This window comes from Paralichthys olivaceus, chromosome 2 (genome assembly GCF_024713975.1).
Source record: "Paralichthys olivaceus isolate ysfri-2021 chromosome 2, ASM2471397v2, whole genome shotgun sequence".
Taxonomy (NCBI): Eukaryota; Metazoa; Chordata; class Actinopteri; order Pleuronectiformes; family Paralichthyidae; genus Paralichthys; species Paralichthys olivaceus.
The window spans coordinates 1,123,428-1,151,258 of NC_091094.1; the positions used below are offsets into that span (position 1 = coordinate 1,123,428).

General features: G+C 43.3%; 2 protein-coding genes across 10 annotated transcripts in view; both read left to right on the top strand.

Moving 5' to 3' along the window:
• Positions 1–6,848, top strand: part of LOC109647697 (semaphorin-3D) — a 46,064-nt gene extending 39,216 nt beyond the window's left edge. Inside the window, exons 13-18 of one of the 2 annotated variants that reach the window (XM_069515596.1) lie at positions 1,427–1,515; positions 3,090–3,131; positions 3,429–3,586; positions 3,675–4,000; positions 4,790–4,932; positions 5,060–6,848. In XM_069515596.1, the coding sequence (XP_069371697.1) occupies positions 1,427–1,515; positions 3,090–3,131; positions 3,429–3,586; positions 3,675–4,000; positions 4,790–4,932; positions 5,060–5,554 (1,253 nt within the window). In that variant the 3' untranslated portion in view covers positions 5,555–6,848. The remainder of the gene's footprint in view (positions 1–1,426; positions 1,516–3,089; positions 3,132–3,428; positions 3,587–3,674; positions 4,001–4,789; positions 4,933–5,059) is intronic. The other variant, XM_069515601.1, reaches the window with a different exon arrangement.
• Positions 6,849–7,856: 1,008 nt separating this feature from the next.
• Positions 7,857–27,362, top strand: LOC138405647 (NLR family CARD domain-containing protein 3-like). Of its 8 annotated transcripts, none has more exons than XM_069515502.1 (11): positions 7,857–8,069; positions 9,306–9,455; positions 9,556–9,675; positions 10,073–10,287; positions 10,503–12,354; positions 13,363–13,536; positions 14,039–14,212; positions 18,413–18,586; positions 21,449–21,622; positions 24,481–24,654; positions 25,694–27,362. In XM_069515502.1, exons 2-11 carry the CDS (start codon positions 9,328–9,330, stop codon positions 25,701–25,703), a joined length of 3,195 nt encoding a protein of 1,064 aa, XP_069371603.1. In that variant the 5' UTR covers positions 7,857–8,069; positions 9,306–9,327; the 3' UTR covers positions 25,704–27,362. The 8 variants fall into 8 exon arrangements, with proteins under 8 accessions (XP_069371603.1, XP_069371617.1, XP_069371622.1 ...); XM_069515532.1 differs by lacking the exon at positions 14,039–14,212 and having other exon boundaries at positions 7,909–8,069; positions 9,321–9,455; positions 10,503–11,990; positions 12,045–12,354; XM_069515507.1 differs by having other exon boundaries at positions 7,918–8,069; positions 9,321–9,455.
• Positions 27,363–27,831: the final 469 nt, after the last annotated feature.

Here is a 27,831-nt window from a genome sequence, read left to right on the forward strand (position 1 = left end):
CCACTCGTCTTCCTGTCTGACAGATCATCATTTCATTAGTTCTTTGTTTGAAAGGGTAAATGTGCCTCTTTTTATTTATCCCCTTGTGTAACAGCGTGCTAACGTCAATGTGGTTTATTCTCAAACTGCAGTATAGCTTTGAGTGGTCTGAAGGTCACTCTGAGGTCGTGGGTCATTAATTCAGTTTTAAACAAATGTTCATCCTGATGAATGTTGCTGCTTGTTCCAGGGACGTAATACAAATACTCTTTCATTTGAGAGTTAGCATGTGAATAAATAATCAGTTAGTGTTTGTCGCCGTTGGCCCGAAATCCCCAAAACCTCTTGAAACTTGTCGAGATCTTTCTATATTCTCTTTTGTTGTGCATCCATCACGTGTTAAAAACCTCATCAACACTCGCTCATTCCGAGATCATCCAGAGTTTGCACTCGGCAGCTGAAAACTCAGGGAAATGTTACGTTCTCTCACACAGCTCCTCCGGATAATGTCCGGATAATGTCCGGAGTTCAGTGCAGGTCTGAAAGCAGCTGAAGTGATAAAAACTGAAAGAGGGGAGAGGAGATGTGTGTCTCTTTTGTTTTTTTGGCCGAGGACCAGATCCATGTTTCTATGTGAAGTTCCCACTGCGATGACCCTTGACCTCCACTAACTGCAGCTCCTAAAAATCAACCACAGAGTCATAACTGGCCTTAATTCAAACGTTAACACTTTAATGGACGTCGTGCAGCCCGGAGCTTCACACTGTGAAAACTCAGTTGTTAAATTATTGATGAGCTGAAGAATGAAATGTTTAACCCATGTGAGCTCAGCAGTCTTCAGTAGAGACCTAAATAAATCATTCAATGAATTAGAAACGCATATCAAATCTAAGACGCAGCTCACTGGTGAGTTGTGTTATTTTCAGAACAGGCCTGCGGGCGACTCATGTGGTCCTTGGGGGCGACCTGGTGCCCACGGGCACCGTGTTGGTGACCCCTGGTGTAGGGTATAGGTTCGTTTGACACACACACTCACTGTAAACATACATGTGCAAAGGAGATTTCCCACAGCACGACCTCTGAGGTTTACGAGGCTCCCTGGGATCATTGTAACGTGTGTGTGCGTGTGTGTGTGTGTGTGTGTGTGTGCAGTATGTTTACATGCAGATGTCTACATACAATCATCCCATGATATTTTCCTCCATGAGCAGATTCATGTGATTTCCTCATGTTCTCAGTGAACATGTGTAAACACATTGGCTGCTTTGACTGTAGCAGCTGGTTTGTGTAGCAGTTGTGTGTTGTTGGTTACTACGGTTACCACTGTAGGATGTGTGATGTGTGCACCATGAGTTTTCTCTCTTTATTGTATATTTAGTTATTTTGGATTTATTGTGAATGTGGATGAAATGTGCGTTGACTCGAACGCTCTCCTGTTGCCGTGCAGATGATGGGAAGGTGGTGAAGGCGGTGTCGGTCATCAAACACAACTGGGACACAGAGGAGCTCATTCTGGAGGAGCTGACCGTCTTCCAGGTGACGTAGAGTTTCAATACTGCTTCTGATCCAGGAACCAAAAGAACTCGAGCTTTCACAGGAAGCTTCGTGTTTTTTTACCCACTATGTGAAGTTTCTCACAGTCTCTCCAGCCCCCGACCCAAGAAATACTGGAGCAAGAGGTTGGAAGCATATAAAGTACGGTGATTTGAGCTGGTTCCATTACGCTGCTGCCACTAAACTGTGAGAAAGAAAATCAGAAGGCTGACGACGTTTTCATGGTTTTATCTTTTAACATAACTACTTCTTAGGATGAAACATGTTCGTCCGTATCATTTTTCACTTTGATTTGATTTGTGGAAATCATTTCACTGCTCTTCTTCGTTCTCTGGGAATCCTGACACACACACACACACACACGCACACACATACACGCAGGACTTTAATGCCTAAAACCCAAGTTTGTTGTAATGTCTCTCACTGCTCATCTTCCAGCTCTGCACCCTGTGATGTTCTGTGTGTGCGTGTAGTTTTTCAGTGGAACGTGTTCATCTGGACAAACTCCCCAAAAGAGAAACAAGCAGATATCAGGACGCATATTTCCCAAGATCCTCTGTGTTTATAAACTGACCAGGAAGACGAGCAGAGAGATGACAAAAATAGGAAAAGCACATTTTTGTGTGTTTCTGTTTTTAAACAGATGAAGAAGATGAGGAGGAAGAACAAGGAGAGGATGAAAGAAAAGGGAAAGAGAATCAAAACACTGTGCAGGTGAAGGGAAGGAAGGACGAGAACAAACAAACAGGAAACCAGGCGTTCGTTGTTTACCAACAACTGAGACAGGAACTGAGTCATTTCTGGGTGTAAAGAGCCGGAGGTGACCGTACAGCTGCAGGAGCAACTGACAGGTTGTTTGGATCCTGACTGGGTTTCAGGTCGGAGGCTGTAGTCGGTCGGTCTGTGGGCTTTGAGTTTCCTTCATCCACCCCTCGGCTCATTCAGAGCGGTCGAGGGTCACTGACTCTCCTCTGTGAGGCCATGAAATGAGTCAGTGGTCCAGAAAAATGGAGCTCGGGGGTAATTTATCCACCTGATGGAGAGAGAGACTCATTAGATTTCTGACCTCAGAGCGAGGCCGCAGCATTTAACGTTCACCTCAACCTCTGCACGGCTGAAATATCAGTTCAGGTAAAGATCAGTCACCGTTTCTGTGTCGGTCACATGAGCCTCCACTCCTCCTTTTATTTTCCAGCTTTGTCTTCAGACTGTGTGGTTTGTTGCGACTGAATGAACGAAGCTCAGTGAAGAACTATTTCAAACGGCGTCTTTAAGGCTCCTGAGGTCGTTAGAAAACTGAGACACACAAACATTGAACACCAGGCTGTGAAGAAGACGAGGGAGAAGAGGAGTTTTCATGTTCAGTGTGATCAACTTGAATTTCTAAAATGAAATGTGACACAATCTGGTATCAAATGCATAGAAATGTGTGTGTTAATAAATCTACGTGGATTCGTTCGGCTCATCGTAAACAGCTGTAGATGCACGTTGGTATAAACGTGTGTTTTTGTGTGAAGCAACAGAAACATTCATCCATTTTTCTTTTTATTCCACAGAGTCCGACTCCCATCCTGAGCATGAAGCTGTCGACCAAGAGGGTGCGTCCTCTGACTTTTGTTTACATGCACGGAAACCATCTGATGCGAACATTTCTCGTACAAGTTTCAGCAAAAGTCGCGCGTGCTTAGGACGACACCAATCTGACATTGGGGGATGGGGAAAGAATAAGAAACCCAATAGGATCCTTGCAGCCGTCACTGCTCAGGCTCTAATTAGTCCAGTAAATGTTGTGTTCAAAGTTGTGTTGTTTAGTTGAGACTTGTGTTGTTGTTACAACAGTATAATGAACTCTCAATAAAATCAATCTCTCTCTGTGTCGTCCGTCTCGACCACAGCAACAGCTGTACGTGTCCGGCGAGCTCAGCGTGGCCCAGCTGGGGCTCCAGAGGTGCGAGCTGTACGGGACGGACTGTGCTAAGTGTTGTCTGGCCAGAGACCCCTACTGCTCCTGGGATGGACAGACCTGCTCCAGGTTCTTCCCCACCAGCAAGAGGTAGAGAGGGACAGAGGGGTAATGAGGACACCACACATTCATAACAGTTACCACATGTACATCACACTTTCCCCTGGTTTGGTGTTAGGCGGGCACGGAGACAGGATGTGAAGTATGGAGACCCCTGGAGTCAGTGCCCAGTCACAGAGGACGGTGAGTTTGATATGAAGTCTCTTTATATCAGAGGATCTGAGAGGAGGATTTCCTCCATCGATCATGTGTTTAAAGTGACGCAGCGATGGAACGCAGAACCACGGTGGTCTTCGCTGTTCGTCCACATAAGAGATCGGCATAAATCCACAGCTGTGTTTGATTCTCACGTCTGGATCCATCCAGAAGCTCCAGCTCCTCCTGTGTTCAGTCTGAGCAGGGTCTTCAGTTTGTCCTGTGTTTATACTGGAAATGTACTTGAAGGTAAATTACAATGTCTCTCATTAGAGCTCGCACCTTCGCCAAAGCCTCATGGTCCCTTCAAATATATAAATGTGTTAGTGCTGATTTATTGCATCAAGATCCAAACTGATCTCCTACAATACGATGCACAGAGGGAAAGAAGGACCTGCTAAAATATTGACGTTTTATCATTTCAGCCTTGATGCTTTTTCATGTCTGATTTTGAAGTTTAATGTTCAGCTTTGTTCTAAAGTCACAGTTTGATCAACATAATTACTGTACTAAATATATAGTATATAGAAAGTATAAAATATGTATATAAATATACAAATATTTGACCTTTTTTAACTACCTTCAAAAATAGTATCACAGATAGTAAATTCTATTTACTACTGAATGCAACAGGAACACACTGAATATTTAAACAGTTCATTTTGTACAATAATTAATTCAGCAAGAACATTTTCCTAATGTTTGATTATTTCTCCAAAACCAAAGTTTCAACTGTTGCACGATAACAAACCAATAAAGTTTCTACAGATTTAAAATACCTTCTTGAATATTCTCTGCTGCAGGTAGACATGGGGCGCACTCTAGGGGCCGTTCTGTGTAACTGCAGTTTTCTCCGCTTCAACACAGTGGCAGTAAAGATTATTGAAGTTAAAGAAATGATGAAGTGGTTGACATCTCAGAAATGTTTCTTTAGTTTCTCTTCCTGTTTAGAATGTGTGTTCCTCCTTTTTTCGATTCACACCAATCACCTGGTGAATATTTCCCCTGATCTGTGTTTCTCTTCTTTCTCCTCGTCAGACTCTGACGCTGTGGAAGAGAAGTCGGTGTACGGCGTGGAGGGAAACTCCACCTTCCTGGAGTGTGTTCCTTGGTCACCTCCGGCCGAGCTCAGGTGGACGGTGCAGCGGCACACGGGCAGCTCGCAGCAAACTGAGGACAGAGTGAGTCTGAATCAGTCAACATCTGCTGGAGACGTATCAGAGGAGAAGACATGATGAGATTCAGTTTATACACACAAACACATTTTGTCACCATGAAACCTGCTGCTTCTCTCTCTCTCTCTCTCAGCTTCCTCACAGCGATGACGACCGCTCTCTCCACATGAAGCGTGGTTTGCTGGTTCAACGCCTGGAGCTGGCTGACGCAGGCGTCTACACCTGCAGCAGCCATGAGCACTCCTACAGCCAGGTCCTGGCCCGATACCGCGTTCACATCATCCCCAACCACAGCCTCCACCCAGCTGCCCGACACCAGCAGAGCCACGGCCCCAACCACGGGAAGACTGGCCCGGTGGGGGGAGCCCTACCTGTGTTCCTGGGCCAGTCCGGGGCCTCTCACCCGCCCTCGTCTCTGCCGGGACTTGGGAACTCGTGGCCGCCGCAGCACCGGAGCTACAAGGACCTGCACATGGTGGGGACCAAGAGTCTGAGCGTGGACGAGTACTGTGAGCAGCTGTGGTACCGAGAGAAGCGCCGGCAGCAGAAGCTCCGCACTCTGAAGCTGAAACAGGAGAGCAGGAAAGCTCGGGTGAGGAGGAACAACCCTCCTGAGGTTCCTCTCTAGTCGGCTGCAGGACAAAGACTCTGGACAACAGCTCCTGTGAACTCAAGAGGACAAGAACGCTTTGTTTTTGAGCAAATCATTCCAATGGGTAAAAAATCATTAAAGACTGAGTGTCATGAAAACAAGAGAGTAGTATTTACCTCACCTGAATATCCGACACCACAGAAAACATGGAAAGAGCAGTGTAGAAAGGTTCTTTGTCTCTGAACTCATGTCGTCATTATGGTTTGGAACACAGAGCAGCTGAAACCTGACGTCATCAGGCGTCTGATTCATAGACTGTAAATAAAGTTTGGTGAAGCGTCTCCACTTTCTCCCTCCATCCAGAAATAAAGCTGAAACATCTCACGTAGGAACACTACCACCTCACGATGCTGACGTCATGAAGAGTCTGAGTCTGATTAGGGGATGGAGCCGTGGTATCCAGGTCTAACCCGTACACCTATCAGTCAGTCTCAGCTGTCAATCATGACGTCTCCGCCTCTTTTTATATCATCAAATAAACGGATTCAAACCAAACGGATCAGAAACACTTCAGTGAGACAAGAACGACCTGAAATCACAGAAACATCTTTGACAAACATTTATCTAACGTCTATTCTAACTTTTTTAGTTTGGTCCATGTCCCGTCTGCTAATGTGGAGGAGGACCTATACCGCAGCCAGCCACCAGGGGGCAATTGAGAGGATTTGGCTTCACGTTAGGGAGCTGCCATGTCGTCCATCTTTATCTACAGCCTCTGCTCTGAATCATGAATCAGCTCCAAGGTTCCAAGACTGTTCGGTGTGAGACTTGTTTCCTCGTGGATCCTTGTTGACGGTTTAAAAGACAGATTCTGTGTTAAATGTTTTATTATTAGTTCAAAGAAAAGATTTGACAAAGAGACGAGCGGCCTCAATTATTTACTAACAACGCTTTGATGCTTTTAATGCAAAGTTTAATTAGAAGACTCAAGTTTACCAGAATCTCTCTCTCTCTCTCACACACACACACACACACACAGATATGTAGAATGACAGAAGACTTCATAGTAAAAGTATTTGCCCAGTTTACTGCCACATGTAAACTTGTATTTTTCTACATGTATTTATGTATTGCTGATCTACACTGATGGGATCTAGACCTCATACTTATGACAGTGGGTGGATTAAAGGCCTGAGTGGAAACGCACACGTGAAATGGACCTCGCTTGAAAATACCTTGTATGTACATCTTATCAGTTCTGCCCTGTAGCTAATAATTATTACTCACGACGATGAATATTAAAGAACTCTATTTTTGATAGTTTTCTTCCTTCATGTGTCAGTTTAGTTTTTAGTGTTTAGACTTAAACGAACGTGTGTTTTTCTCTTTCCATCAAATCAAAGCTGTTTTTTTAACGTCACAATTCTCCAATGAGCTTCGAGATCAACTTGTTTTATATTGTATGTGAATAAAACACAGAATGACAACTTACATGTCAAATCAATCCAATTAAAACACGATCAAGGCTTTGGTTGGAAGTTTTTTTGTGGAATAGAATTTACACTTACACATAAGTTTTATCTGTAGTACATATGGAGCAAAGAGGTAATAAGTACTTTCTATGGTGTCATTTCAATTTCATCACGAGAGATAAACATGTATACATGTTATTATTATCTGTAGACTGAGGAAGTCTTTCTGACAAGTGTAAGAAGCAGACATTGTCATTTAATTGACACTGTATAGATCTTTTATATTTGTACACTGTATGTTTAACAGGAACAAGGTTTAGTGTTAGTGTTCAAGGTTCAACAACTTTATTGGCAGAAACAAAGAGAAGGGACAGACAAGGCAGGAAGCTGTGTTCATGTCAAAGTGACTGCTGCTCTCAGAGATTCTCTGTCAAGAGTTTTCACTGCTGACGACTTTATAATGAACTGATTCATTAAAGAGAGAAGAGACGAGACACACACACTCAGAGACACACTCACACACACACACACTCAAAGACACACACACACACACTCTCACACACTCACACACACACACACACACACACACACACTCACACACACACTCACACACTCAAAGACACACACACACACACTCTCACACACTCACACACACACACACACACACTCACACACTCAAAGACACACACACTCACACACTCAAAGACACACACACACACTCACACACTCACACACACACACACACACACACACACACATACACACACACACACACACAAACACTCACACACACACACTCACAGACACACACACACACACACACACACACACACACACACACACACTCACACAGTCATGTGATTTCCAGTAAATGCAGAGAGGGGGAGGAGTCAGTGAAAGTGAAAGTGTTTTCAGACTAAAAAGTTTATGATTCTGCGACACGTCGACAGTTTGAACTGTGAGGAGCAGAAGGAGGAGAAGTAAAGACCGAGGAGCAGAAGGAGGAGAAGTGAAGACCGAGGAGCAGAAGGAGGAGAAGTGAAGACCGAGGAGCAGAAGGAGCAGAAGGAGGAGAAGGAGTGAGTGTTTACAAACATTTATATTATTCTTCCTCCAAACTTTCTTGTAAATGTTCGCTGCTCCTCCCACAAAGTTTGACGCACATTCACACTAAAGACATGAGATCGTGCGCATTTGTCTCGATCTCTGTGCTGTGACTTTTCTACAACGTTCGTCCAGCGGTTCGTTCGCAAATCGCTAAAATACCGAAAACCAAACGCATGGGAGTCAAGGTCTCTCGCCCATTTAGAGCGAGTGGGGACAAAATGGCTGAACCCGTCCGTCCATCAGTTTGTGTGTTTAAACATTTCTCAAAGACACAAACAGACACACATGATTCTTACGGGTCAGCCCCACCATAGTTGAACCAGGAGAATTAGAGCATTAGTTTGAAGACTGGTGCTAGAGCACAGCACTCTGACTGTGTGTGTGTGTGGAAATCTCCAGCACCATTACAGCTGAGTCATGCTAACCTCAACAAGCAGCTTTCACACGACCACAGACTGACAGAGAATATTACACGTGCAAGTTTTGTGGTGAGTGAATTAATAACCACGAAGCTGAAGCCTCGTGTGGAAGGAGAGTTTGTGAAGGAGTCCCTCGTAGCATCAGAGGCCTCACCAGAGAAACAGCTCTGGCCTCACCTCCCCTCAGGTGAGGCTGACATGTGAGGACATGCAGCTCATGAGTAACACAGAGCTTACAGACTTTTGTCCCGTCTCTTTTTGCGTCCCTAGGTATGTGTTCATAATAGTGTGGCCCTCGGAGGACTTTATACAAATTGAAATGGCCCTTGATGTGAAAAAGGTTCCTCACCCCTGGTCTATACGATGATGAGGAAACCAAGAGCAAGAGTGAACGCTGCTCACGTCTGTTCAGTTCAGCGTTGAGAACAAATATGAAGGAGCACAACACTGCAGGGATCAATATATTTAACAATGAACTTCAACAGTCTTCTTATGTTCCCGACCACATGATCTCGGTTGTTTAGACATGCTGCAGTATCCTGTCAATGGATTTGAGGACAATCTCTGATCGAGTTAAATAAAGTTAAATTGAATGGACCACTGGCTCTTGAGAGCTGGGGGCGGGAGGCAGTGAAGGAGGCGGCTGCAGCTTGATTGACACGTTCCTCAGCTCTTCACATTTGGCCGCCCTGCTAAAGTGCCGCTCTAGACAATCGTCTAGTTCATTTGTTATATTTGAAGAAACACTGAATCTATGCACCTGGCTTCATTGTGTGTTTGACATCACAGGGTTTTTCCTCTCAGACTGAAGATGAGTGGTGATGTGGAGGAAGAGGACAGAGCCGAGTCTCCAGAGTTCAGCTGTGTGTCTCTGAAGAGTGACTGGTCCAGAGATGAGCCTCTAAACTTCAGTAATGAACCTGGACCCTCACACACAAAGTAAGAGACCTGCTACAAACATGTGAACCTCCAAACTAAATCCTCAGAGAATGAATCAGTGAATGATGAGTTCTGAATGAAAACATGTTTGTGTTTGCAGAGGTGAGGACCACAGACTGAGAGCAGAGTCTCCAGAGTTCAGCTGTGTGTCTCTGAAGAGTAACTGGTCCAGAGATCAGCCTCCATTCTTCAGTAATGAACCTGGACCCTCACACACAAAGTAAGAGACTGTTTCTACTGTGAACTGATCTGAAGAGGATGTAGTTTCCTCTAGTGTGGCCCCTGCATTAGGACACAGCTTCATTGAAATTGGTGACTAATCTCTCAGAATCCCTCAAAGAGCTCAGACCTCCACCAAGGCCCAACACGCTCCTGATGAAACCACTTTGAAATTCACTAGATCCATTTCACTCATAAACATCAGTCCTCTGAACATCTGGTTCACAGAACACATCCTTCACCAAGTTTACTGTTGATCTGTTCAGTGGTTTTTATAATCCCACTAACGAACCAACCAACCAACACACAAACATACAGGGTGGAAACAAAACCTCCTTGACAGAAGTGATGACGACCTGTGACTGTGACATTTGACTTATCAGGACATGTCTTCACAGAGAGAGGAGGAGGAGTCATGTTTCTGAGGAGGAGCAGTCGTCCCGCTGTGCTTCGTGTCAGGACGTCCTGAAGGATCCAGTCTCCACCAGCTGTGGACACTGGTTCTGCAGACAGTGCATCACCTCATACTGGGACCAGTCTGGTTCTTCAGGAGACTCCTCCTGTCCCCAGTGTGGACAAAGATCCAGAAGAGGAGCTGGAGCTCAGACAGCCGGTCAGAGCAGCACTGTACATGTGTCTGCTGATGTCTTCACTTCTGACAACAGCACATGTTTGATTTTGTTCCTTCATACAGCATCAACATTTCACTTGGTTATAAAAGCACAAAGTTCAAAAGCTTTGATTTCTCTAGTTTTTCTGTATCTGATGAAAACAATCAGCAGATTCTCAGATTCTCTGTCTCTCACATTGTTTCTTGTCTTTCAGCAGATCGGGGTCTGCAGGAGGTTTTAGACCAACATAAGATCAGTCTGAGGAGGAGATGTGAACATGTGACTGAAGGAACTGAGGAAACAGGAAGTAGAACCCTCCTCAACAGGATCTACACTGAGCTCTACATCACAGAGGGACAGAGTGAAGAGGTTAATACTGAACATGAGGTGAGGCAGCTTGAAACAGCTTCCAAGAGGAAGAGCCTCCACGACGCTCCCATCAAGTGCCACGACATCTTTAAAGCCTTCACTGACCAGCAGAGCAGCATCAGAGTCGTCCTGACCTGCGGCGTCGCTGGCGTTGGAAAAACCTTCTCGGTGCAGAAGTTCACTCTGGACTGGGCAGAGGGTTTAGAAAACCAAGATGTGGGTCTGCTGGTTGTGCTTTCGTTCAGGGAGCTGAACCTGGTGAGAGACGAGCAGCACAGTCTTCTCACGCTGCTCCGTGTTTTCCATCCAACATTACAGAAGCTCACGGCAGAGACGCTCGCTGTCTGTAAACCTGTGATCATCTTTGACGGCCTGGATGAAAGCAGACTTTCTCTGGACTTCAACCACAGGGAGGTCGTGTCTGAGGTCACACAGAGGTCATCAGTCAACGTGGTGCTGACAAACCTCATCCAGGGGAATCTGCTTCCCTCGGCTCTCGTCTGGATAACCTCCCGACCTGCGGCGGCCAATCAGATCCCTCCTACATGTGTTGACAGGGTGACAGAAGTACGAGGCTTCACTGACGCCCAGAAGGAGGAGTACTTCAGGAGGAGATTCAGTGATGAGGAGCTGAGCAGCAGAATCATCTCACACATCAAGACGTCCAGGAGCCTCCACATCATGTGTCAAATCCCAGTCTTCTGCTGGATCAGTGCTACAGTTCTGGAGCACATGTTGACCACAGACCAGAGAGGAGAGCTGCCCAAGACCCTGACGGACCTGTACTCACACTTCCTGCTGGTTCAGACAAAGAGGAAGAACAACAAGTACGGTGGAGGACATGAGACGAGTCCACAGCAGCTGACGGAGGCTGACAGGGACGTTCTTCTGAAGCTGGGGAGGCTGGCACTTAAACATCTGGAGGAAGGAAACATCATGTTCTACCAAGAAGACCTGGAGCAGTGTGGTCTTAATGTCACAGAGGCCTCGGTGTACTCAGGAGTTTGTACTGAGATCTTCAGAAGAGAGTGTGTGATCTTCCACAAATCAGTCTACTGCTTTGTTCATCTGAGCGTTCAGGAGTTTCTGGCTGCAGTCTACATGTTCCACTGTTACACCGAGAGGAACACAGAAGAACTCAGGAACTTCTTGGGAACATATGGGAACACAGATGGTACCTTCTCCCTGGATGACCTCCTGAAGAGAACCATGGAGAAATCCCTCACCAGTAAAAATGGTCATCTGGATCTGTTTGTTCGCTTCCTTCACGGCCTCAGTCTGGAGTCCAACCAGAGAGTCTTAGGAGGCCTGCTGGGTCGGACAGAGAACAATCCAAGTATCATCCAGAGAGTCTTAGGAGGCCTGCTGGGTCGGACAGAGAACAATCCAGAGATCATCCAGAGAATCATCAACAACCTGAAGGAGATGCAGAGTGATGACATTTCTCCTGACAGAAGCATCAACATCTTCCACTGTCTGACTGAGATGAACGACCACTCAGTACATCAGCAGATGCAACAGTTCCTGACGTCAGAGAACAAATCAGAGGAGAAACTCTCTGAGATCCATTGCTCAGCTCTGGCCTACATGCTGCAGATGTCAGAGGAGGTTCTGGACGAGTTGGACCTGAAGAAGTTCAACACATCATACCAGGGTCGACGGAGACTGATCCCAGCTGTGAGGAACTGCAGGAAGGCTCTGTGAGTCCAGACATGATCAATACCATGTTGAATCAGTGTAGATGAGTCAAACACACACAGTGTTCAATGATTCTCCTTCTTGTGGGCAGCATGGTGTTGTAGTGGTCAACACTGTTAGTGCAGCCTCTCTGTGAGGAGGAGGTTCTCCTCCTGTCTGCAGGGTTTTCTCTGGGTTCTCCAGCTTCATCCACAAACCAAAGACATGTAGTGTGTGTGTGTATAATATATGTATACAATAGTACATGTGTACATATGGTATATACACATTCTCATCTCATTGTTGTATATCCAGTATGTTCTAGAAGTTTTCTTGAAGCTGGTGAAAGATGAACTCAGTCGGTTTGATTCACTCCAGAGTTTCTGAGGCTACATTTAAACATGAAACATGACTCGTCAACATTTTGTGCTCAGAGACCGTGAACTGCAGGACTCCGTGTTAAAGTGAAGATCTGGATTCATGATCCGACACCATCGATTAAAAACTGTCGTCTAAATCATCCCAATAAAAAACAGAACAAATGAACGTGAACTTAGTTGAAAAGTTTTAAACATGAACAGTTTATTCTTTCTTCAAACTAGAATTCTCATCCTGTGTCTGTGCACCACCACCAACCAGTGCAGAGTCAGTCCCTGCAGGTCACTGACATGTTGCATTCACAATAATATGAGGTCACTGTAACCTTTGACCTTCGACCACTGAAATCTAATCAGTTGATCTTTGAGTCCAATGGTCAAAATGTGAAGAAGTTCTCTAAAGACAGACTTGAGACGTCATGTTCAAGTCCTTGACCTCTGACCTTTGACCACCTGAATCTAATGAGGTCATCTGTTAGTCTGAATGAACGCTTGTACCAAATCTGAAAGGATTCTCTTGAGGTGTTTTTAAGATCAAATGTTCAAGAGGCAGAAAGTGGATTAACCAGGGTGAGGGTCACATGATCACGTTTTGTATGAATGTTGTGTTTTCTGATTTTATTCTAACACATTTGATATTTTCTTTAATTACAGACTCAGTGGTTGTGAACTCTCAGAGACTCACTATGAAGTCGTGGCCTCAGCTCTGAAGTCAGACCCCTCACATCTGAGAGAACTGGATCTGAGTGGAAACAAGCTGCAGGACTCAGACGTGAAGCTGCTGTGTGCTGGACTGGAGAGTCCAACCTGTCGACTGGAGACTCTGAGGTCAGGTCCTTAAATCCTTGAATGTTCACTTTTCTAAAGTTCTTTCTTATTTGGTCATTTATTTAAATTGAACTGTCTCAGTTCTGCTCACTGTCCCTCAGTCATCTGTCCCTCACCCAGCCTGTCAGTCACGTCCACCTCATCAGTCCAACTCCATTCATAAAGTGTCAGTGAATAACATGTGGACAGAGACCGAGCACTCGTCCTCCTCAGGTTCTCAACAATAAGACACGTTCTTATTGAAGCACGTTGGACAGTTGATGAGTATAGAACCAAACAGGAAGTGACTGTCAGGAGCCATCTCTACTTTAAACAGTGTTTAATGACACAAACCTACTCAGTGACCAAACACACAGAGAAGAAGGTGATGAATGAAACAATGGTCCAACATGTCTGATGTGATATTTATCTTCCATGTTATGAGTCTGTGCTGACATGAATATCTGTTATTTTCACACATGAACTCAGATTCATTTACAGTTAAGTTTTATTCTTTCTTCAGGTTGGAGTGGTGCAGTATGTCAGAGATCAGCTGTTCTTCTCTGGCTTCAGCTCTGAGGTCAAACCCCTCTCATCTGAGAGAACTGGATCTGAGATACAACGAGCTGCAGGACTCAGGAGTGAAGGAGCTGTGTGGTCTTCTACAGAGTCCAACCTGTCCACTGGAGACTCTGAGGTCAGTTCACTGACTGACTTTTGTAGATCTCATATCTATAACACAGCATTTATACACAGTTCATCTCATTTAATACTCATTGTATTATTTTTTAAATTATTTTATTTCCTTTTTTATCAACAACATACAGCAGCTTTGTAATCCAGTAAGTGCTAAATGCTAATACAGAGGTGTACCTGTTGCATCTTCGTCCCCTCCCCTCTACATGTCCCTCCCCCCGAAAACCAAAATCTTATCATACACAACAACTCAATTCAATTTAGTTCAATTTTATTTGTATAGCGCCAAATCATAATATACATATCTCAAGGCTCTGTACATAGAAGGTGAAGACCTTCACATCATATTAAATCTAGAGAAACACAACAGTTCCCACAATGAGCAGCACTTTGAGACTGTGGAGGAAAAACTCCCTCATTAACAGAGAGAAGCCTCTAGAACCAGACTCAATGTGGAGACATCTGCCTCCACCGGTTGGGGTGAGCAAAGAAAATGGGGGGAGGAGAGGAGAGGGAGGGATAGTGGGGAGGGGGAAGTAGGGGAGAGGGGGGGCGAGAAAGACCGGGGACACTTGAGCACCATCAGGCATCAGATCTGACTTGTTAAAATGTGAACAACAGTGTAAAGACTATTAATTATTATTGATGACAGACACATTTGATATCATAATGAATTACTGAGATATTGTAATTAGTAATAGTAAAAGTTGTTGTCCTGAGGTTCAGGGGTCAGAGATTTCTGAGATGAGAGAGAAAAAGAGAGAGAGAGACTATGGGAGGACAAAGTGAAACAGTCATTGACATGTATTAAAATAAATAAATGAATGAATGTGGGGGGGCAGAGAGACAGAGAGAAGTGGAGAGGTGCTCAGTGCATGATGGGAGTTCCCCCAGCAGTCTAGACCTATAGCAGCATAACTAAGTGATGGGTCAGGACCTGATCCAGAACTATAGACTTTATCAAAGAGGAACGTTTTAGTTTAACTTTAATGCTGAGATGGTGTCTGCCTCCTGAACCCAGAGTGGGAGCTGGTTCCACAGGAGAGGAGCCTGGTAGCTGAAGGTTCCACCTCCTGTTCTGCTCTTACTGACTCTAGAACCACAAGAGAGCCTGTGTTTTGTGAATGAAGTGATCTCTTTGGATAATATGGTGTTATCAGCTCTCTGAGATATGAAGAGCTTGATTGTTAAGAGCTTTAAATGTGAGGAGCAGGATTTTGAAATCTATTCTGAATCTTACAGGGAGTCAGTGTAGAGAAGCCAAGACAGGAGTAATATGATCTCTCCTTCTAGTTCCTGTCAGCACTCGTGCTGCAGCATTTTGGACCAACTGGAGACTCTTTACCGATTTCCTGGGGCATCCTGATATGGAAAATAAAAGCTCCCGCCTGCTTCCTGAACAGGCCCCGCTGAGCGGCTAATGCTAACAGCGGTGTCCCGTCCAGGTCACAGGGGCTCCTGCTGGAGGCTGGAGGCTTCGGGCAGGTTACCGGAACCAAAAAATTTTTTTGTCTGGTGCATCTTCGTCCCCTCCCCTCTACATGTCCCTCCCCTCGAAAACAAAAAACATCTCATACACAACAAATAGAAACAAACAAACAAAACAATAGTAATAGTGACAATAATATCTGTAAATAAAAAGATGAACAAACAAAACAAAAGGATAAACAATAACATGAAATGAAGTCAAATGTCAACTTTCACAAGAAAAACTTCAGGCAAATCAACAACAAATGATAATGAGCAAATGTCCATACAATCCAGTAAAGAGGAAGACATATATGTCAATCACAGCTGTCTCCATGTCAAATGTTTTACACCTTGGTTCAAACACAAATCAGTCACAGAAGGGTACACAGCTTTAGCGTCTTCATGTGTGCTAGAAATGGTTGCCATGTCTTATCCAATGTACCTGTTGAACCACCTAACGTCCACCTTATTTTCTCCAGATGTAAAAACTTCAGAAGTTCTGGAGTCCATAGCACATGAGTGGGAGAGGCCTCCTGCTTCCATTTCACAAGGAGAAGTCTCCGAGCAATTAGGGAGGCGAAAGCAATAGCATTGGAGTAATGTTTGGGAAGGAGAGCGTCTTCAGAAACTCCTCCAGAAATTGCAATCAAAGGGGGAGGGGTTAAATTGAGTCCAAACACCTCAGAGAATGTCTCAAATATAGACGTCCAATAATTGTGAAGATTTGGACAAGTCCAAAAAGTATGAATGAGGGAACCTGTGTCTGCCTTACATCTGTTGCATAAGGGCTCTAACCCTGGATCAATCTTTGCTCATGTTTCCTTTGACAAATGAAGCCATGTAGAACCTTCAATTGTAGGAGTCCATGTCTGGCACAGATGGAGGAAGAACGTACTCTATGGAGGACAGACTGCCACATGTCCTCTGTTATTGTGTTTAGAACAAGGTCCATCTGTTTGGAGATGTACTGGAGAAACCCTTCATCAGATAGCAGGAGAGGGTTAAGCCTCCATGAGTAAATAGAATTTTGATGAGGAAAGCTGAGCTCTAACACCAGAGGGCTATGATCAGATATTACAATACTATTATACGTGCATGCTTTTACCTGAGATAATCACTTTTTATCAACCAAAAAGTCATGGATGCACGAGTATGTTTGATGTACAGGAGAGAAAAACCAGTATTGTCTGATGGATAAAGAAGTGGCCATGCGTCAACAACCCCATCGGTCTCCAGATACGACTGCAGAACCAGAGCAGACTTTGAGAGTGGTGACGGTCTTGTGGAAGAGCGGTCAAGTGTAGGGTCCATGATAGTATTCATGTCTCCCCAAGTAATAATGAGTGAGTGTTAATACCAGGTAATGAGTGAAGAACGTTTCTGAAAGAATCACTATCGTCCCAGTTGGGGGCGTATACATTAGCTAAGAGTAAAGGGCGTTAAATAAAGAGCCAGTTACAATTACATAACGGCCATTTGGGTCAGCTACTACATGGGAGACAATCAATGGAGCTGATTTATGAATCAAAATAGCAGTACCCCTAGCTTTACTGTTGAATTTAGACTGGAACATTTGTCCAACACAATCTTTCTTCATTTTCGGGTGATCTCTATTTTTAGCTGAGTTTGTTGAAGAAATGCAATGTTGACTTTAAGGTGTAAGAGATGAGAGAATACTTGATGACGTTTGATTGGATGGTTAAGTCCCCGAACATTCCAGCTGATTAGATTCATGTGGCAGCCGTTTCTCCCTGAAGTTGAGGGAGCAGGTGTTGCCATCAGAGTTTATGGAAGAAGAAAATGTGAAGGATCATTTTATACCTTTTGTGATGTATCTGAGTTAGCTGTGTAACTCTAGTCGACCTTAGTACGTTCAAACATGACCAAGTGAATACAGATAAAACCTTCAACACAAACAATGAACACATCAACCCCAACCTCCCCATTATCCTCAGTGTCATTCTCTAAAGAAAAACACAAGACTCCCAAAGCTTCCAAGCTTTTTCTGAGATCACACTCTTGGTCTCAGCCACTGTCTCTTTGATAGAAAAGTATTTGAGCTATAATCAGTCTATTAAACTAGTGATTCAATTATCTGATAGAGAATCAACATGAGGTAGACCCCCCCCCCCCCCCCCCCTTTGTTTTTAATAAACAATCCAATAAAATAAAATATATTAGATAAAGAAAATACCTGCAAATGTACTTAATGGGCCGTCACAACATAAAGAGAGAGAGAGAGTCACAGGTTTGGATCATGGCCATAGCCGGAGATCATTGACATATTATGCATAGACTATATAGTGGTAACGTAAACCCCCGGACCGCCCGGGAATGTAAACGAGCGTACCCTAGCGGAGTTTGCCCTTTGACCTCATGACGTCATTTGTTTTCAAGTGAAGCTATGCCCGAACGCTTCATTTAATACTCATTGAACATAATTCCTCTTCAGACATAACTTGAATCCATTCATTCATTAATCTGGGACATTTTAAATATTCAGCTACTTGTTAAAACTCATCTGTGTTTAGTTCTGGATTTCATAAACTGATCTGCAGGACAGAGACCGGGTCCAAATAATCTATTGTTACTGAATCAGGACTCGTCTTTAGTCCAACATGTCTGATTTCATATTTATCTTCCATGTTATGAGTCTGTGCTGACATGAATATCTGTTATTTTCACACATGAACTCAGATTCATTTACAGTTAAGTTTTATTCTTTCTTCAGGTTGTGGAGCTGCAGTCTGTCAGAGATCAGCTGTTCTTCTCTGGCTTCAGCTCTGAGGTCAAACCCCTCTCATCTGAGAGAACTGGATCTGAGTAACAACAAGCTGCAGGACTCAGGAGTGAAGGAGCTGTGTGGTCTTCTACAGAGTCCAACCTGTCCACTGGAGACTCTGAGGTCAGGTCACTGACTGACTTTTGTAGATCTCATATCTATAACACAGCATTTATACACAGTTCATCTCATTTAATACTCATTGTATTATTTTTTAAATTATTTTATTTCCCTTTTTTATCAACAACATACAGCAGCTTTGTAATCCAGTAAGTGCTAAATGCTAATACAGAGGTGTGTCTCTTGCATTTTCGTCCCCTCCCCTCTACATGTCCCTCCCCCCGAAAACAAAAATCATCTCATACACAACAAATAGAAACAAACAAACGAAACAATAGTAATAGTGACAATAATATCTCTAAATAAAAAGATGAACAAACAAAACAAAAGGATAAACAATAACATGAAATGAAGTCAAATGTCAACTTTCACAAGAAAAACTTCAGGCAAAACAACAACAAATAATAATGAGCAAATGTCCATACAATCCAGTAAAGAGGAAGACATGTATGTCAATCACAGCTGCCTCCATGTCAAATGTTTTACACCTTGGTTCAAACACAAATCAGTCACAGAAGGGTACACAGCTTTAGCGTCTTCATGTGTGCTAGAAATGGTTGCCACGTCTTATCCAATGTACCTGTTGAACCACCTAACGTCCACCTTATTTTCTCCAGATGTAAAAACTTCAGAAGTTCTGGAGTCCATAGCACATGAGTGGGAGAGGCCTCCTGCTTCCATTTCACAAGGAGAAATCTCCGAGCAATTAGGGAGGCGAAAGCAATAGCATTGGAGTAATGTTTGGGAAGGAGAACGTCTTCAGAAACTCCTCCAGAAATTGCAATCAAAGGGGGAGGGGTTAAATTGAGTCCAAGCACCTCAGAGAATGTCTCAAATATAGACGTCCAATAATTGTGAAGATTTGGACAAGTCCAAAAAGTATGAATGAGGGAACCTGTGTCTGCCTTACATCTGTTGCATAAGGGCTCTAACCCTGGATCAATCTTTGCTCATGTTTCCTTTGACAAATGAAGCCATGTAGAACCTTCAATTGTAGGAGTCCATGTCTGGCACAGATGGAGGAAGAACGTACTCTATGAAGGACAGACTGCCAAATGTCCTCTGTTATTGTGTTTAGAACAAGGTCCATCTGTTTGGAGATGTACTGGAGAAATCCTGCATCAGATAGCAGGAGAGGGTTAAGCCTCCATGAGTAAATAGAATTTTGATGAGGAAAGCTGAGCTCTAACACCAGAGGGCTATGATCAGATATTACAATACTATTATACGTGCATGCTTTTACCTGAGATAATCACTTTTTATCAACCAAAAAGTCATGGATGCACGAGTATGTTTGATGTACAGGAGAGAAGAACCAGTGTTGTCTGATGGATAAAGAAGTGGCCGTGCGTCAACGACCCCATCGGTCTCCAGATACGACTGCAGAACCAGAGCAGACTTTGAGAGTGGTGACGGTCTTGTGGAAGAGCGGTCAAGTGTAGGGTCCATGATAGTATTCATGTCTCCCCAAGTAATAATGAGTGAGTGTTAATACCAGGTAATGAGTGAAGAACGTTTCTGAAAGAATCACTATCGTCCCAGTTGGGGGCGTATACATTAGCTAAGAGTAAAGGGCGTTAAATAAAGAGCCAGTTACAATTACATAACGGCCATTTGGGTCAGCTACTACATGGGAGACAATCAATGGAGCTGATTTATGAATCAAAATAGCAGTACCCCTAGCTTTACTGTTGAATTTAGACTGGAACATTTGTCCAACACAATCTTTCTTCATTTTCGGGTGATCTCTATTTGTAGCTGAGTTTGTTGAAGAAATGCAATGTTGACTTTAAGGTGTAAGAGATGAGAGAATACTTGATGACGTTGGATTGGATGGTTAAGTCCCCGAACATTCCAGCTGATTAGATTCATGTGGCAGCCGTTTCTCCCTGAAGTTGAGGGAGCAGGTGTTGCCATCAGAGTTTATGGAAGAAGAAAATGTGAAGGATCATTTTATACCTTTTGTGATGTATCTGAGTTAGCTGTGTAAATCTAGTCGAGCTTAGTACGTTCAAACATGACCAAGTGAATACAGATAAAACCTTCAACACAAACAATGAACACATCAACCCCAACCTCCCCATTATCCTCAGTGTCATTCTCTAAAGAAAAACACAAGACTCCCAAAGCTTCCAAGCTTTTTCTGAGATCACACTCTTGGTCTCAGCCACTGTCTCTTTGATAGAAAAGTATTTGAGCTATAATCAGTCTATTAAACTAGTGATTCAATTATCTGATAGAGAATCAACATAAGGTAGAACCCCCCCCCCCCTTTTGTTTTTGATAAACAATCCAATAAAATAAAATATATTAGATAAAGAAAATACCTGCAAATGTACTTAATGGGCCGTCACAACATAAAGAGAGAGAGAGAGTCACAGGTTTGGATCATGGCCATAGCCGGAGATCATTGACATATTATGCATAGACTATATAGTGGTAACGTAAACCCCCGGACCGCCCGGGGAATGTAAACGAGCGTACCCTAGTGGAGTTTGCCCTTTGACCTCATGACGTCATTTGTTGTCAAGTGAAGCTATGCCCGAACGCTTCATTTAATACTCATTGAACATAATTCCTCTTCAGACATAACTTGAATCCATTCATTCATTAATCTGGGACATTTTAAATATTCAGCTACTTGTTAAAACTCATCTGTGTTTAGTTCTGGATTTCATAAACTGATCTGCAGGACAGAGACCGGGTCCAAATAATCTATTGTTACTGAATCAGGACTCGTCTTTAGTCCAACATGTCTGATTTCATATTTATCTTCCATGTTATGAGTCTGTGCTGACATGAATATCTGTTATTTTCACACATGAACTCAGATTCATTTACAGTTAAGTTTTATTCTTTCTTCAGGTTGTGGAGCTGCAGACTGTCAGAGATCAGCTGTTCTTCTCTGGCTTCAGCTCTGAGGTCAAACCCCTCTCATCTGAGAGAACTGGATCTGAGCTACAACAAGCTGCAGGACTCAGGAGTGAAGGAGCTGTGTGGTCTTCTACAGAGTCCAACCTGTCCACTGGAGACTCTGAGGTCAGTTCACTGACTTTTGTAGATCTCATATCTATAACACAGCATTTATACACAGTTCATCTCATTTAATACTCATTGTATTATTTTTTTAATAATCTTATTTTCTTTTTTATCATCAACATACAGCAGCTTTGTAATCCAGTAAGTGCTAAATGCTAATACAGAGGTGTGTCTGTTGCATCTTCGTCCCCTCCCCTCTACATGTCCCTCCCCCCGAAAACAAAAAACATCTCATACACAACAAATAGAAACAAACAAACAAAACAATAGTAATAGTGACAATAATATCTGTAAATAAAAAGATGAACAAACAAAACAAAAGGATAAACAATAACATGAAATGAAGTCAAATGTCAACTTTCACAAGAAAAACTTCAGGCAAAACAACAACAAATGATAATGAGCAAATGTCCATACAATCCAGTAAAGAGGAAGACATATATGTCAATCACAGCTGTCTCCATGTCAAATGTTTTACACCTTGGTTCAAACACAAATCAGTCACAGAAGGGTACACAGCTTTAGCGTCTTCATGTGTGCTAGAAATGGTTGCCACGTCTTATCCAATGTACCTGTTGAACCACCTAACGTCCACCTTATTTTCTCCAGATGTAAAAACTTCAGAAGTTCTGGAGTCCATAGCACATGAGTGGGAGAGGCCTCCTGCTTCCATTTCACAAGGAGAAGTCTCCGAGCAATTAGGGAGGCGAAAGCAATAGCATTGGAGTAATGTTTGGGAAGGAGAGCGTCTTCAGAAACTCCTCCAGAAATCGCAATCAAAGGGGGAGGGGTTAAATTGAGTCCAAACACCTCAGAGAATGTCTCAAATATAGACGTCCAATAATTGTGAAGATTTGGACAAGTCGAAAAAGTATGAATGAGGGAACCTGTGTCTGCCTTACATCTGTTGCATAAGGGCTCTAACCCTGGATCAATCTTTGCTCATGTTTCCTTTGACAAATGAAGCCATGTAGAACCTTCAATTGTAGGAGTCCATGTCTGGCACAGATGGAGGAAGAACGTACTCTATGGAGGACAGACTGCCACATGTCCTCTGTTATTGTGTTTAGAACAAGGTCCATCTGTTTGGAGATGTACTGGAGAAACCCTTCATCAGATAGCAGGAGAGGGTTAAGCCTCCATGAGTAAATAGAATTTTGATGAGGAAAGCTGAGCTCTAACACCAGAGGGCTATGATCAGATATTACAATACTATTATACGTGCATGCTTTTACCTGAGATAATCACTTTTCATCAACCAAAAAGTCATGGATGCACGAGTATGTTTGATGTACAGGAGAGAAGAACCAGTGTTGTCTGATGGATAAAGAAGTGGCCATGCGTCAACAACCCCATCGGTCTCCAGATACGACTGCAGAACCAGAGCAGACTTTGAGAGTGGTGACGGTCTTGTGGAAGAGCGGTCAAGTGTAGGGTCCATGATAGTATTCATGTCTCCCCAAGTAATAATGAGTGAGTGTTAATACCAGGTAATGAGTGAAGAGCGTTTCTGAAAGAATCACTATCATCCCAGTTGGGGGCGTATACATTAGCTAAGAGTAAAGGGCGTTAAATAAAGAGCCAGTTACAATTACATAACGGCCATTTGGGTCAGCTACTACATGGGAGACAATCAATGGAGCTGATTTATGAATCAAAATAGCAGTACCCCTAGCTTTACTGTTGAATTTAGACTGGAACATTTGTCCAACACAATCTTTCTTCATTTTCGGGTGATCTCTATTTGTAGCTGAGTTTGTTGAAGAAATGCAATGTTGACTTTAAGGTGTAAGAGATGAGAGAATACTTGATGACGTTTGATTGGATGGTTAAGTCCCCGAACATTCCAGCTGATTAGATTCATGTGGCAGCCGTTTCTCCCTGAAGTTGAGGGAGCAGGTGTTGCCATCAGAGTTTATGGAAGAAGAAAATGTGAAGGATCATTTTATACCTTTTGTGATGTATCTGAGTTAGCTGTGTAACTCTAGTCGACCTTAGTACGTTCAAACATGACCAAGTAAATACAGATAAAACCTTCAACACAAACAATGAACACATCAACCCCAACCTCCCCATTATCCTCAGTGTCATTCTCTAAAGAAAAACACAAGACTCCCAAAGCTTCCAAGCTTTTTCTGAGATCACACTCTTGGTCTCAGCCACTGTCTCTTTGATAGAAAAGTATTTGAGCTATAATCAGTCTATTAAACTAGTGATTCAATTATCTGATAGAGAATCAACATAAGGTAGAACCCCTCCCCCCCTTTGTTTTTAATAAACAATCCAATAAAATAAAATATATTAGATAAAGAAAATACCTGCAAATGTACTTAATGGGCCATCACAACATAAAGAGAGAGAGAGAGAGTCACAGGTTTGGATCATGGCCATAGCCGGAGATCATTGACATATTATGCATAGACTATATAGTGGTAACGTAAACCCCCGGACCGCCCGGGGAATGTAAACGAGCGTACCCTAGCGGAGTTTGCCTTTTGACCTCATGACGTCATTTGTTGTCAAGTGAAGCTATGCCCGAACGCTTCATTTAATACTCATTGAACATAATTCCTCTTCAGACATAACTTGAATCCATTCATTCATTAATCTGTGACATTTTAAATATTCAGCTACTTGTTAAAACTCATCTGTGTTTAGTTCTGGATTTCATAAACTGATCTGCAGGACAGAGACCGGGTCCAAATAATCTATTGTTACTGAATCAGGACTCGTCTTTAGTCCAACATGTCTGATTTCATATTTATCTTCCATGTTATGAGTCTGTGCTGACATGAATATCTGTTATTTTCACACATGAACTCAGATTCATTTACAGTTAAGTTTTATTCTTTCTTCAGGTTGAGGAGCTGCAGTCTGTCAGAGATCAGCTGTTCTTCTCTGGCTTCAGCTCTGAGGTCAAACCCCTCTCATCTGAGAGAACTGGATCTGAGATACAACAAGCTGCAGGACTCAGGAGTGAAGGAGCTGTGTGGTCTTCTACAGAGTCCAACCTGTCCACTGGAGACTCTGAGGTCAGTAGATGGTTGGAGTCGGTCCACGCTGCTTTCATCAGTATTTTACTAAACACAGTCAGTATCACAGTGAAGATCCAGGGTCTGGACCAGAAGCAGGATTTGTGGTTATCAGGTTAACTTCAGGTTTAGTTTTTTCAGTCCTACGAAGCTCGTTCACTTCTTATCAGGGTAAATCACCATGGTAACTGATGATGGACGGCTAACATGCTCCGGAGCAGGTGAAGTTGGAGATCAACCTGTTTAAAAGCTCCGCCCACTGAGCAAAGTAACTACACTGTTGTGTGGACATGTTGAAGTGTCTTCGTAGTTCAGGCCTCAGTGTGTCCTCAGTGAAGCTGTGAGAGGACAACGATGACAGACTTCAGGATTGGACAGAAACACAGAGAGACAACAGTCGGCCAATCAGACGAGCCAGAAGCCGGTTGTGATCGTTTGATTGAGTTGATGTGAAGACGACAGTTGTTGTTGTTTTCATGTGAACAGGAAGTGAAGCTGGACCACAGCTGACAGCCTCACATGATGAGCAGAGACGTCTTCATCTGATCTGAGACACTTTGTTCTCTCACTTCATCAGTGAACAACTGATCAGTTGACTCTTTGTCACAGCTCTGAGATCAGTGTGACTGAAGCCTCAGAGAAGCATCATCACCATGGTAACCATGAGCTGTCTCTACAGAGCAGAAGCTCTGCTGAGGTCCATCTGTCTCATCTGTCTCATCTGTCCACTGACAGTTTGTCAGAAGCACATGTTCATCAACACACAGTGAAACATGTCTTCACCTGTAACAGCAGGAAATCCACCTCTCAAGTGTCCACTCTGCACTTTCACATGCAGAGGAAACACACGTGATGGTCAAAGTGTGTGCAGCTCTTAGCGTGTTCATTCCAACACGTGAACATGAAGCAGAGAGGAAGCTGCTCCACCTCTGAACAGGACTGAAGTCCCTGCTGCTCTTTATACTGGATGTGCTGCATCACTGACTCACAGCTGATGAAGTGAGTCTCTGTTAACACTGATGTCTTCTTCTCTCAACAGATGGAAATGATCTTTGTAAAGGTGAGTGTGAAGAGGACAGTGTGAAGAGGACAGTGTGAAGAGGACAGTGTGTGTGGACGGAGGCTGAGCTGTGTCCTGATGATCCAGAGGCTGAAGCAGCAGCAGCTTGTGTGTAGTCTCCAATTCACCCAACCCCTCATCTGCATGTGTTTGGACTGTGAGATGAAGCCGGAGCACCTGGAGAAAACACGGGGAGAACATGCAAACTGCACACAGAGACACCGCATCTGAACCGGGATTCAAACCACGAACCTTCTTGCAACAAAATCTTGCCCCTCGTTATGGATTGTGTTTATTCACATGAAGAATGTGTTTATTGAAATGACACCCAGCAGAATATATAAACCCTCGATACAGAGTCACATCTAGTGTATCTAAGTCTGTCTTTATCATTGTCCACCTTTGTCCCTCAGTATATGTCCATGTGTGTATAACCACATCCTGTCTGTTTGCTTCAGGTTCCTGGATTCACATCACACATTGATTTAGTTGGACACAAAGTGAAACCCATTTAAATCACTTTGAGTCAGACACATGAATTTCATCGTATGAATTCAGTTTGCTGTAGTTTGAGTTTGGAAAATGCTTCAGGTGCAAACCTCCTTTTTTCTTCAATGTCTGTTTGTGGCTCTGCGTGTTTGTTTGATTTACAAATGACATGAATCAGTGTTACATGAAAGGGTTTTACAACGAGGACCAAACAGGTTCTGATAAAGATCAGAGGAGAACCAACATGATCCAGAATCAAAGACACTCAGTTCCAGCTGCTAAATGCAGAAGAACAGCTGGGACAACATCTGGGCTTGTGTCTCTGTGGAAGTTACAGCGCCCCCTGTTGGCATCTGGTAAAATATATATTACGTGACCGCGATAAAATATCGTGTGAATGAAAAAAATAATTCAGAGCCACGAGATCTGAATCTGTTTACTAAAGACGAGGGGACGTGAAGTGAAGAAGCCTCTTGATGAGAAACCTTTGAATCCCAGGATGTGGTGTCTGTCTGCACTGTCTCTGAGGACACACACTGAGGACACACTGTCTCTGAGGACACACACTGTCTGCACGGACTCTGAGGACATGTAGTATAATTTTTGGCCATTAAACCATGTCACTTATGAATGTCACTGTATACCTTTAAGAATCTGCACTACAAACTAAGGTGTGATTGAAACATGATTTACTACTGATTACAATAAGTTTGTGAATGTAATTACGAATCAAACCATATATTCTGTGTGTAACAAGCAGTATGAGGTGATTGTATAACTTGTGTGAAGAAATATTAATCTTTTAAAAAAGACAAACTGACCGAATTGTAACATAATGGTGTCAAATGTAAGCACAATATCTTTTAAAAAATACTAAGCTGATTAAGCAAAAGATAATGGTGTCAAGAATAAGCAAAGTTAGTGTAAGATCCCAACATGCCCAGTGGAAATTTCCAGAGCTAGAAAATTGACCAATGACCTACTGACACGTGTGGCCCCGAAATGATGATAACCAATGAAAAGCTGACAGGTTTGGTCTCTAAAGGGTTTATAAGACAACACCACACTACTGTTAGGCAGAGTTCTTCTCTGGTGAAGCTCCGGCTCGCTACTGAATGCTCTCTGGTTTTTTGTCGACAATAAACTCTGCTGCTTTTTATTTGACTGAAATTTTGGACTTTTGGACCACGAGTGAAACTTAGTTTTCATCACAACAGACACACTAACTCTGAGGACACACTGTCTCTGAGGACACACACTAAGGACATACACTGTCTCTGAGGACACACACTGAGGACACACTAACTCTGAGGACACACACTAAGGACACACACTGTCTCTGAGGACACACACTGAGGACACACACTGTCTCTGAGGACACACACTAAGGACACACACTGTCTCTGAGGACACACACTGAGGACACACACTAACTCTGAGGACACACACTGTCTCTGAGGACACACACTAACTCTGAGGACACACACTGTCTCTGAGGACACACACTGAGGACACACACTGTCTCTGAGGACACACACTGTCTCTGAGGACACACACTAACTCTGAGGACACACACTGTCTCTGAGGACACACACTGTCTCTGAGGACACATACTGAGGACACACACT

What these genes read in the sequence shown, in the direction of transcription:
- LOC138405647 (XM_069515502.1), top strand. Translation starts at nt 9,328, where the DNA reads ATGAGTGGTGATGTGGAGGAAGAGGACAGAGCCGAGTCTCCAGAGTTC. An exon ending in AGGAACTGCAGGAAGGCTCT is followed by an intron (nt 12,355 to 13,362) that starts GTGAGTCCAGAC and finishes CTTTAATTACAG; the next exon opens with ACTCAGTGGTTGTGAACTCT. An exon ending in TGTCCACTGGAGACTCTGAG is followed by an intron (nt 18,587 to 21,448) that starts GTCAGGTCACTG and finishes TTCTTTCTTCAG; the next exon opens with GTTGTGGAGCTGCAGACTGT.